Below are 12541 nucleotides of genomic sequence, written 5' to 3' on the forward strand. Positions count from 1 at the left end.
ATCTGATCCAAAGGGGGATTAGATGATATGTACAAATGAGAGCTTGACTATTTATAGGGAGAAGAGGAAAATTCGTAATACAATCGGTTTTGCCTTTTCAGCCCACAAAACTTCGTCCAAAAAGTCATCTTTTGTGTCCAAATTGTGCGCAAAAGGTGTCCCATATATGGATGTATGTCTTGGGCACTTTGAGAGCCTATTGGGCTGCAAAATCGGCTTTAAAGCTGCCCCTAAAACGTTGAGTAATGATGAGGTTATTCATGTCCATGGCTGTGCACGTGACATCCCCTCTTGCTAAACTTAATGACGGGCTGGAAACTAGTCATTCTTCCTCCTTGGACTTTTGACTTTGACTTTGACTTTGATTGCCTGAACACCTTGCCACTTCTCGGATTCCACTGCAAGTCTCATTGAAGAACTGTGCATCTGTTCCTCTTTGTCCCCATACCTACAATCCCTTTCCCTTAATAGAGCTATGGTCTCCTGCCGATGATAGTTTTTTTTGTGGCCAAGGGGATATGCTCCTTGAAGATGCTCACCCCAATGCCAAGAAAAGAAATAATACATTGGGGTATGATCAAAAACCTTTGGAAACATAGGATCTTGCATGGGTAGCTGCGCATTGGTAACTCGTAATAAGCTGTTGTTAGGATTGTTGCATGGTGGCTAGCCGACAGGATTGGGTAGGGTAGGTGGGAGTATGCATGGAGATAGAGCATGGTTGCGCAGGGAGGAAGGAGGGAGGTGTAAGCGTTTTTGGTATGTGTGAGAGCAGTTTTGAGAAAGCATTGGTGTGGAAGAAGTGATTGCTAAGAGAGCTAGTTCTATTTTTTGAGATTGGTATGAAGCTGGTTATCTTAGGGTTTGTGTGTAAGGCAACATGGGGTTTGTGAGAGAAGACTAAGATCTGTCCAGAGCAGAGAATTGCAGGAGTGGGAGAGGGTTCTGTGTGGGAGATTGTCCCAGAACCTCTCATAGTGCAATATTGTTGGAACTTGGACCAGACTTGAGGATTGCTCAAGCATCTCCCCATTGTATTAGCCAATGAAGCCTGCAGACAGTTGCAGATTATATAGTTGTTTTGATGATCTTGTGAAAATTTTGAGAATACATGTTTGGGTTTCTTTGTGGTCATGTGTGTAAGAGTTTCTTTTGATGTGTTGCTCGTTTCAGTCATCTGCTCAAGATGACTGAGGGTTTGTTACATGTTGCACCGTCTTCTTTGAGTACACAGATTCAAGTTGTATGGTATTGAAGACTTCTTTTGTGTTTTGGTTCAACTCTGTGTTACATGGATGGAGTTCTCTTGGTGAAGAGGTTACAGGTGGAGAGTTAACTCTGGTTGAGTTTAAGCTGGGTCAGTGTCAAATCCCCGCAGGATCACCTCGTAGAAAGCTCCTGGTATAAGACTCGAAACCTGCAAACAAACCAAACAAACGTGAAGGGGGTGTAGGCCTGACTCACCTCCCAACCTTGACAGCAGTGGGCAAGCCCACAAGTCTTGGCTGTCCCCACCGAGCCACGAGCTGAGCTAATTAGATGGACATACTGACCAATCTCTACCTCGTGACGTCCCATACCGCCACAAAGCTACCCTCACGGGCCTCGAGACTGCTGCCGGCCTCGGCTGCATGAAGCAGGTGCATGTCTACACTAGATCCAAGCTCTTGACCATAGAGCTCTCACAAAGACACGTGAGACTCTATGAACTAATGACTAACCTTGGCCACTCTTTTATAGGCTCTTGGCCGCGTTCACACTTGGGCGCCCGCCTGTCCATACTTAGATGCCCGCCCGTTAGTCTATCCCTAACTCAACTCGCCAATCAGCTTGCCTAGCTCCAAGCTTCCCCAAACCTCAAAGCTAGTCTTGTGTGCGTGTAGCACACGGTAGATACACACTGTGCATATGACATACTCCCCTTCCTCTAAGAGCTCACTCCTGAGCTCACTAAAAAGCCAGGATAATCTCTCTGAAGGGTAGCCAATGTCTCCAATGTAGCGTCCTCCTCAACACGATCCTTCCACTTGATCTTGTATTTCGTGATAAGCGTATTACGCAATCTTCTTTCACGAAATCCAAGAATCTTTTCAGGTTCATGTGGAACAAATGTCATATCCTTGACATCTATGATTTCTTGAGGAGTAACTAACTGGTCTATTCCACCCAGTACTTAAGTCTACTGACATGAAATACAAGATGAACTCTCACATGAGAAGACAATTCCAATTCATATGCGACTGAACCAATCTGTCGTGTAATACGAAATGGTCCACAGTATCTAGGGGATAATTTCGGAGATCGACCTGTCCGTGAAGTCTTGGAATCTTTCGGAACTCGCAAATACACCGTCGTTCCTTCATAGAACTCTCTAGGTGAACGATGTCTATTAGAATAAAATCTCTCTCTGTCTTGAGCACTTCTAATAGATTCTTTCGCAACTTGTAACATTTCTTGCATATCTTGCAAAAAATTACGTGCTGCATCATGCTAAAGTCCTGAGAATCCCACTGCAACAGGTGATCTAGGTTGAAAAGCATACATAAGCATGAAAGGCCTAAAACCTGTACTCGTATGCTTAGTACTATTATATGCAAATTCTAACATAGGAAGATAATCCTCCCATGAACTCTGTCTTTTGGAGACATGCTCGAAGCATGTTCTCCAAAATTTGATTAACTCTTTCAGTCTGGCCATCAAATTGAGGATGATCCGAGGAACTCAAATTCAAAGTTGTTTCCAACTTCTCAAAAACAAGTCTCTAAAAGTCACTTGTAAACTTAGAGTCCCTATCACTGACTATGTCTTGCGGTAACCCGTACAGTCTAAACATTTGCTCGATAAACTGCCTTGCTAATTGCGTAGCTGTAATGGTCTTCCGTGTCGATAAAAATCTAGCCATTTTTGTCAAGCGATCTACCACAACCCAAATAGAATCATGGCCTTGATGTGTTCTTGGCAATCCGGTAATAAAATCCATGGAAATACTTTCCCATTTATTACTTGGGATTTGCAAAGGATGCAACAACCTGGCCTGTCTAAAGCGTTCAGCTTTATTTGTTTGACAAACTTGACACTTGAGAACATAATCTTCTACATACCCTTTCATCTTTGGCCAATAAAAAGTGTGTTTCACTAACGATAATGTCCTGTGTACCCTAGGGTGTCCAGCAGAAGGGGCATCGTGACACTTCTTAAGAATCTTGGACCTAATGTCCGGGATATGTGGTACACAAATTTTGTCATTACGGAATAGTAAACCATTACGAATCATCCACTAACCTCCGGCAGCCTGAATGGTAGGCTGCTCAGTCATTGAATCTTGGTCAATCAATGAGCTCCTGTCTTGGATCTTCTGCCAAAATGGACCAAAATAACTATCAGTCCTGTAAAGCCCTCTTAATGACTAAAATAAGTCAGTAGAAATCTCAATGAACGACAAAGCATTCACCTCTCGAATTCGACTAAGCGCATCTGCGATACTATTCATGGACCCTTTTCGATAACGAATCTCAAAATCAAAATCTTGCATTAATTCAGCCCATCGAGCTTTCCTTCCTCTCAAATCATCCGCATCACACACATACTTGATTGACTGATAATCAATACCACAAACTTGGAGCCATATAAATAATGTCTCCAAACCTTGAGAGCGTGAATCACAGCATAAAGCTCCTTCTCAAGGGTTGGCCAATGAAATTGAGTGTCGTCTAGCTTTTTATTCTCGAAAGCAACAGGTCTACCATCTTGAAATAGAGCAACCCCGATTGCATAGTCACTGGCATCAGTTTCAAGAACATAAGGCCGACTAGGATCGGGTAATGCTAAGATAGGTGCTTCCTTGACTTTATCTTTCAAAAGTCTGAAGGCCATATCCAGATCGTTATTCCAAGTGATAGGCTGATTCGACTTATGTCCACGACCTTTCAACAAGTCGGTCATCGGTAGTGTGAGCTGAGAGTACTCCCGCACAGATTTTCGAAGAAAAACAACAAAACCGAGAAAAGAACGAAGTTGTTTCACTGTCTGTGGTATAGGCCAGGCCAGAACCTTCTGAACTCGGTCATAGTCAATGCTCAATTTATCTCTAGTGATCTTGTGTCCCAAGTAAATGATGTCTGTCATAAAAAACTCACATTTACTTAATTTAGCATACAGTCGATTCTGTCTTAAAATAGTTAAGACAATCGTGAGGTGTCTAACGTGATCCTCAAGAGTACGACTCTATATCAAAATATCATCCAAGAAGACAACCACAAATTTTCCCAAATGTTTACGAAAAAGATCATTCATCATTTGTTGGAAAGTGGCTGGAGCATTGGTTAACCCAAAAGGTAATACGAGAAACTCGTAATGGCCATACCTAGTCCGAAAGGCGGCTCTTTCGACATGCCTTTCATGAATACGTATCTGGTGATAGCTAGTACATAAATCTATCTTTGTGAAATACTTTGTGCCGGCTAACCGGTCAATCAGGTCATCCGATTTAGGGAGAGGATAACGGTTCTTAAATGTCAGCTTGTTCAATCTCTTGTAATCTATACACATTCTCCAGGTGTTATCCTTCTTTCTCCTGAGTAACACAGGTGCACCCCAAGGTGATTTACTTGGACGGATCTGGCCCATCCTCAAATAATCTACGAGTTGTTTGGTCAACTCATCTTCCTCAGCTTGGCTCATCCTGTAAGGTGGAATACTAACAGGGTGAGTACCAGGGACTAGGTCAATACGATGATCTACTGCCCTTTCAGGTGGTAAGCCTGATGGCAGTTCCTTAGGAAATACATCTTGAAACAAATCAAGTATCTTCTTTAATTCTTTGCTTTCAAACACACTTAATTCATTGACATCCATAGTAGGTATGAGAAATGAAGAAAGTGGAATCAAGACACAATGGAAAGCAGTATACAAGGAAGAATCCATTATATTTCCAAAATCAATTGTATTTACAAGAGGTCCCTGAGAGAGATGCATACAATCACCTAAGATACTATACTAGGTGTTTCTATGTTCAAAAGAAAAAGTATGACTAGACCAATCTATATGGACTTGAAGAGTTTTAAACCACTCAATCCCTAATAACAAGTCTACATGCTCTAGATGCATAATATAGCATTCCAATTTTCAGAGTATCTTTGTAGTCCTGAATCCGGATCGGTAGCATCTCCACCTTTCGATCCCATACTTGCCGACCCACAGGTAGGCTTACCTCATAGATATGATCGCTGGGTGTTGTATCAAGACCCAATTTGTGCACAAGTTTGTAATTAACAAAGTTGTGTGAGAGCTGCCAGGGTCTACAAGAATGTGGATTCTATGGCCATTCACTTCTCCATAAACTCGGAGAAGATCATGCACGCCAAAAACTTTAGAGTTGAACAGACAATCAGAACATGAACTAGGGCGAAAAAGTACAGTAACTAACGTACCTGTCAAAGACAACTGATTAGCTACCTTTGGCTTGGGTCGTGCGTTGGTCTTTGCACCTTTTTGCTTCGGACACTCATTGCGCATATGTCCTTTTTCTTCGCAAATGAAGCAACGTCCCTGCTCCTTGAGCTTCAAAGCCTTAAGGAGACGTTTTTTCTTCGCTAGGATCGAAGCTGAATTCTTCGAAGGTTGGTCCGAAGACTTTCCTTCTGTCATTCTAGCCATCGGTGCAGAGAACTTCCTTTCATGCTTGTTCCCCTGCTCAGTAACGGGTTTAGACTTGGAAGAGACCATTGTATCATCATAGATACGAGCGGAATGAATGGCCTCGTCCAAAGTTGTGCATTTGTTATTTTTAACCTGTAAACGGTATGAGTCGGGTAAACCGGCTACGAAGAAACCCAAAAGAGTGGTGAAATCCATCTTCGTAGCTTTCATCTGCAAGTCTCTAAATTTCTGGAGATAGACCTCATAAGTGAGGTTCTGCGAGATCATGGTCAAAGTAGCAAACCGAGCAACAATATCATAGTCGTCCTTCTTCTTGAAGACTTCTTCGAACTGTGCCCAAGTCGTTGGTTTAGGGTTGAGTTCTTTCCACCAAAGCAAAGCTTTGCCTAAGAGGAAACCTGCTGCTAATTGGATCTTTTTGCCATCGTCATATGGATGAAACTGAAAATGGACTTGCCACTTATGTAGCCAAGTGTCCACTATCTCTTTGGTACACTGCTTTTGCTCGCCCTCAAACTGTTCCGGAGTAATATTGGGCCTAAAGCAGATGCCAAAGTATCCATACCCGAAAGAGTAGATAGGGTAGTGGTCAACAAAGAGATGGTGTTCTATAAAGCCTGCATGTGCGCACGGCGATTTGTGCTTGACGTTCCGAGGAGGAAACTTCGAGAGAAACTTTAAACTCGTGGAAATCTGATTTTGAAACAAAATCGTCGAAAAGATTGCCATCGGTGGCTTTCGTAGCCGGCAGGATAATAGCCACATATAAGGCTTGTAAAAGCCACACTAAAAAAAAAAAAAACAAAAAAAACATAAAAGCCACAATCTACTAAAAGCCACACGTTTCTTTTTTTTTTCTTTTTTTCTTTTTTTTTTTTTACGCTCTTCGATTTGTTTTAAACCCCACGCTACAGGTTCTAAAGAAACAAAAAGCAACGTGCGTTAAAAAAAACGAGAGCTAAAAAAAACAAAAAGCGCTGGTCGCCACGTTTGCCTGCGTGTCTGCCTGCACGTACGGGCCCGACTGCGAGCGTGTACCACCCGCCTATTGGAGTGCCGCCTGTCCGCTTATTCTCGCCCGTATGCGCACGCCACCTACCTACCTGTGTGTACCAGCCTGCGCCCGTGCAACGCTCGTCAACGTGTATGTATTACTTGCTTGACTGGTGCAGCGTTCATGCTGCTGTCCTCTTCATACAAGTGGGCTGCCCAGCAACCATACAAGTGCTACACAACTACAGTCGGCGACTTTCTCTCTCTCTCTCTCTTACAAAAACACAGCCGAGTGGCTTTTTCTTTTTTCTCTTAAACTGTTCATACAGTTACAAAACACATCCTTCTTCTTTGCAAAGCAAACAACCCATACAAGACCACAATCTTCCTCACGGGTTCCTACGATGCAAAAGCAACATACTAAATCTGAAAAAACAGCAATCTTCTCGAACTCGTACCTTTTCTTTGACCTCATCTTCTCTACCTACCGACTTGCTCGTTCTCGAGCCTTGCTCTGATACCACTGTCAAATCCCCGTAGGATCACCTCGTAGAACACTCCTGGTACAAGACTCGAAACTTGCAAACAAACCAAACAAACGTGAAGGGGGTGCAGGCCTGACTCACCTCCCAACCTTGACAACCGTGGGCAAGCCCACAAGTCTTGGCTATCCCCACCGAGCCACGATCTGAGCTAACTAGATGGACGTACCGACCAATCTCTACCTCGTGACGTCCCATACCGCCACGAAGCTACCCTCGCGGGCCTCAAGACTACTGTCGGCCTCGGCTACATGAAGCAGGTGCATGTCTGCACTAGATCCAGGCTCCTGACCATAGAGCTCTCACAAAGACACGCAAGACTCTATGAACTAATGACTAACCTTGGCCACCCTTTTATAGGCTCTTGGCCGGTCATCGTGCGTCCACACTTGGGCGCCCGCCCGTCTATACTTGGGTGCCCGCTCGTTAGTCTATCCCTAATTCAACTCGCCAATCAGCCTGCCTAGCTCCAAGCTTCCCCAAACCTCAAAGCTAGTCTTGTGTGCGTGTAGCACACAGTAGATACACATTGTGCACATGACAGTCAGTCAGCCTGGAAAGGGTTGATTCTAAGTCAGCTAGACATCAAAAAGATCAGCAAGTTATGTTGGGGCCTTATTCTGATCTATTTGAGTTGAATGGAAGTGATTCTGATCTATTTGAGTTGAATGGAAGTGATTCTGAGGTATAGATGACAGTTTTGGAGCTGTCTAAGGACAACTGTCAGAAGGCTTGGTTATCTTAGAGGGTTTCTGTGGCAGCAGTATGTGGTGGTCAGCTGATAGCTTCTGAGAACTGGTTGTGGTTGTGTTTAGGTGTTTTGAAGTCCCTGTGGTGTTAGCTGACTCAAAGGATAGAGGGCAAAAGGTTATGTGGAAGAACTCTGCAGGAGAAAGGTGAAGGAAAGGTCAGAGGATGGTTGACAGGATAGTCAGGAGGGTCTGTGGAGTGTGTCTATAAGTCCACGGACGTTGGAGGATCAAAGCGGATACTAGAGGACCAATTTTGGACTAGAGTAAGCCGTCTGAGTTTGGAAGCAGAAGACAGCCAAAATTTGACTTCTCTGTGGCAGCTAGGAGAGTTTATGGTCAGACAGAGTCAGCTGAGGGCAGTTGCTTGGTTTTGAGAGGCTTTAGGACAAGGATTTGAGCCCAGCGGATGGTGGAGGACACTTTGGGACTCTGGAGAGCAGATTTTTGGCAGGATACAAAGAGAGGACTTCGGAGGCAAAATCTAAGCACTTCTGCGCCAGCTGGAGATGAGTTTAGTCAGCTAGATATCAGGAGAGGCTATTAGGTGGTAGATCAGAGTCATTGGAAGTAGGAGCTGACCTAAGAGGACATTCTGAGTTAGCTGCTGGAATGATTTGGGAGGCTGGGAGGGTATTGAAGTATCCCTTTGGGGTAGTTGAGGACCAAGGAATAGTGGCTAGGTGTTTTGGTGTCTTCTATTGTTATTTTTGTTGGGTTTTGGTGCTTGTGATAGAGTCCTCTCACGGTGGTGTGCTTCAGACGGAGCTATAGAGGCAGTATCTCTTGAAGCCATCACCGAGAATGATCATGCTTGTTGCTTTTCCTCGGGAACTGATCTGAGAGTTAAGTGGTGTCCTACTTTGAGCACACACTCCCAAAGAATGCTTTCCTCTGGCTTTGCTTGCTGCAAACCACCTCATAATACTACCTTTGCCGTATCTTGCTATGGATTCTGCTCACCTTCCTGGGACGGCTTAGAGGGTTGAGCTTGAATGCTCTAATACCAATGTTGCATGCACGGAAGCCTTGCTTACTTGATCCTCAGTCCTAAGCCTGATAAAGAACAATGATGCAAACTCTAATGATAATTAGATAGAGACGAAAGAGCGAGATATGATCTATGTGTTCAATGTATTATATGGTACAAAAAGATAATGATGTTTGTACAACTTTTGAGGCCTTTGGCTTGACCAAAAGGTTGACTTTAGACCTTCTACTGATTGCCTATGACCTGATCCCAAAGGGGGATTAGATGATATGTACGAATGAGAGCTTGACTATTTACTCGGTTTTGCCTTTTCAACCCACAAAACTTCGTCCAAAAAGTCATCTTTTGTGTCCAAATTGTGCCCAAAAGGTGTCCCATATATGGGTGTATGTCTTGGGCACTTCGAGACCCTATTGAGCTGCAAAATCAGCTCTAAATCAGCCCCTGAATCTCCGGGAGAAATAATGAGGTTATCCATGTCCACGGCTGTGCATGTGACAGCACAAGTAGAGGACAGCCAAGAACCTTTTCTATGCATAGTAGATAGGTATGCATACAAATCAAACATATCTATAGAATCTTATTTAAGTTAGAACCTTTTCTATGCATAGGACACAGGCATGCATACAAATCAAACATGTCTAGAGAATCTTCTTTAAGTTACTTTCAAATTTTTTCTTTGTTGCACAAAATTTTAAATTATATTCATTTTTTTAAAATCTATAGTTTGAAATTTTTTCTTTGTTACACAAAATTATATTCATTTAAAAAAAAAATCTACATTCTATGTTTTATAACCACTCAGTTTTAGAGTGAGATCAAGTTTCATCTTTCAAATGTAAAGAAAAGTAGTCAAACATGTTCTAATCAACATTTGCATCTTATTGTCCACTTAAATCTCATTATTCAGGTCTCTTTGAGCACTATAATGGTCTTATAAAACAAGGAGTGTTGCAGCCGGATGTAGAGCAGCAAAATGTCATGCAAGCTTTGGATAATCTTTTACAACAAATGGCTCTGTACGACAAAAAGATGAAGCTTTACCATGTATGCTCAAATAGCCAGTTTTTATTTGCACTACTTTTAATGCAGATTTGGGTGCTTTTATATGGGCTTTCATGACATACGTTGATATCCTTTTTTGTGTAATGATTTTGTATTCTATCTTACCATGTCTGTCTTTTTTCATGATCCTTCTTATATGAATGGGTTCTTAATTTTCTTGCTCAATTTGTATACCTTTTGTTGGGCTCACACTTTTTCCAATCACACTTACACCTGCAACCACTCTTAGCTGGAATCTGACCAGTGCTTTCCGTCAGTAATAAACTCAGGTTTGAGCCTCCATCAAGAGCCTCACCAGGAGACCCCACATTTCTACCATGTAGCTAGAGTTATGCAGAGCCTTCTGTTGGAGGAGTTTATGGAGTTTGATGCTACACTTTCTCCATGGTTTTCCCCCTAGTGGCAAATGAATGTAGATCAGTCACCAGTGCACTCTCTTGTGTCGATGTCACTAAATTTGGGGATGCCTAGAGGTCCAGAGAATGTGTTTAAAAGCCTTTATTTCCGTCACCGATGCACATGTGCACATTACTTGTATACTTGTTTATCAATAGTCTGCTTTGTTTTATTCACTAGTTTTCGTGTTCTGTTGTTATTTGGTTTTTCTAACGAAATCTTGTCTTTTTGCTTCTTAATTTTACATCTTAATAAGGACAGAAAGTTTGGACTAATTTGAAACCAAGTCAGCCACCTACGCTTGGTGGTGATGCGCTTTGTTTACTTTAGTGGCTTATTTTCCAAAGTTGGTCACCATTTTGAAACTTTCTAAGGGTGCATCACCATTTTAACAGGCACAATTAAGGGATTGGGAAACAAGGAGGAACCAGCTGCGACAACAGCTGCTGCAGGATGAAGGAGAGAAAGAAGCTCAACGTCAGCTTGAGAAGAAGCTAGCTGAGCAGGGAAACTCTGTTATCAAGTGGTTTTCTAGGTAGAACTGTCTCCTTTTGCTTTGATTTCTAGCTGTAATTAATGCATTTTTGAACCCTTATCAACCGTTTCAATTTGTTCTATGTTGTTGAAGACAGTATAAACAGTTGCGGAAAAGGCTGCTCTCATATGAAGCTGAGAAGGAAAACCAATGGCAGTTGCATGCATACGGACAGGCAGCAAGTGAAATTCTGAGGTAATTAATTCATCTCTGGTGTAAAACTAATAAATAAAGGAGGCAGCATGTGAGTGTAAGTTTTCTGATGGCCCCACCAAAACCGGGGAATGATTTCTTGGCCAGTGGAGTTTACAAAAGGTTTGCCTTTAAATTGGGCACTTCATGTGCAATTAAGTGATTCTTTAGTCCTAGCTTCTCCTTTCCAGCCTCCCTATTTTGTTGTGGATTTGGCTTCAAAAAGTTGCAGATTTGAAGGTCCAGATTCAGGGAGGTAATACATTCAAGGACGTAGGGAGCTTCTTATTGATTGGGAACATTTATGGTATTGGTGTGCTGGAGCTTATAGTTTTCTTACTTTGGATTCTTGCTTAGGAAGAGAAGGTGGAATAGAGAAGTAGAGGCTGGTGCTGGAAGAATGGTATCTCATATCAACAGAGAAAAGAAGCTGGACCAACTGCTAGGCCCTCGGCCCTCTCTACCATCAGGCCCAAAAGGTCTTTACATTTATGGAAGTGTTGGATGCGGTGAGCGTATTTCTCTCAACCTCCATATATCATCCCTCTTGTTCTTGTCTTGATACAATGCAACTAATGCAAATTAATGCATTAGTTGCATCCCTCTGGTTCTTGTCTTGATACAATGCAACTAACGCAAATCAATGAAAGTAGGCTTACCTTTTTGAGGTGTATAAACAGAACCCATTCTACACATCTTCTATAGATCTTTTGAAGCGATTACTACTCAAGATTAGCAAAACCAATCCCAAAGAGCATTCAATGCAACACTTGAATCGTGAGCTGTGAGCCCCCACAACCCCCCTGGTCCTATGCCTACCCGCCGCCATCACCCTTCCTCCCCCTACTCGCCATCGCCGCCCCCCTCTCCTTCTCGCATTCGCCCTCCTCGCCTTTGCACCCCCTTCCCCTGCTCACTCGCCCCACTCCCCCTACTTCGCCTTCGCCCCCTCTCCTCCCCTGCCGATTAGCATCATTGCGTTGTCTCCTCAACTCCCCCAACCACCCCCACTCCGCAGGCCCTCACTTCCCTTCCCCCCCACCCCCCCGTCACCCTGCCCCTGGCGTCTTCCGCCCTCCTCCCTTGACTCCCCCAACCACCCCCACCCCGCATGCCCTCACTTCCCTTCCCCCCCACCCCCCCCGTCACCCTGCCCCTGGCGTCTTCCGCCCTCCTCCCTTGAGCATGTGCACTGTCCCCTCTTCCCTCTTCCTTTTCCCTCTCCTGCACGCTGCCCCCCTCCCTCGCCTCTCGCTTGCACCCCCTACCCCTTCTCCCTCCGCCTCTTGCCCTCAGCCATCCCCACCTCCCCCCCCCTCCCCCCTTCCCTTTTTTCCCCCTCCGCCACCCGTCCACCTTCAGTTCTTGGGCAGCTTTTTTCTTCCAGCAAGCTTCGGCCTGCGCCTGGAAAGATTACCGA

At 43.8% G+C, this 12541-nt stretch overlaps 1 protein-coding gene across 2 annotated transcripts in view; it reads left to right on the forward strand.

The window, feature by feature from the left end:
* The window catches only part of LOC147624682 (AFG1-like ATPase family protein), a 44021-nt gene that overhangs the window by 22510 nt on the left and 8970 nt on the right, over positions 1-12541 (forward strand). For both annotated transcript variants that reach the window (XM_086819700.1, XM_086819699.1), the window contains exons 2-5: positions 9844-9980; positions 10790-10929; positions 11023-11124; positions 11479-11630. In XM_086819700.1, coding sequence (XP_086675826.1) covers positions 9844-9980; positions 10790-10929; positions 11023-11124; positions 11479-11630 — 531 coding nt within the window. The remainder of the gene's footprint in view (positions 1-9843; positions 9981-10789; positions 10930-11022; positions 11125-11478; positions 11631-12541) is intronic.

The sequence above is a fragment of the Cibotium barometz genome, chromosome 25 (genome assembly GCF_041138505.1).
Source record: "Cibotium barometz isolate CiBa-2024 chromosome 25, ASM4113850v1, whole genome shotgun sequence".
Taxonomy (NCBI): Eukaryota; Viridiplantae; Streptophyta; class Polypodiopsida; order Cyatheales; family Cibotiaceae; genus Cibotium; species Cibotium barometz.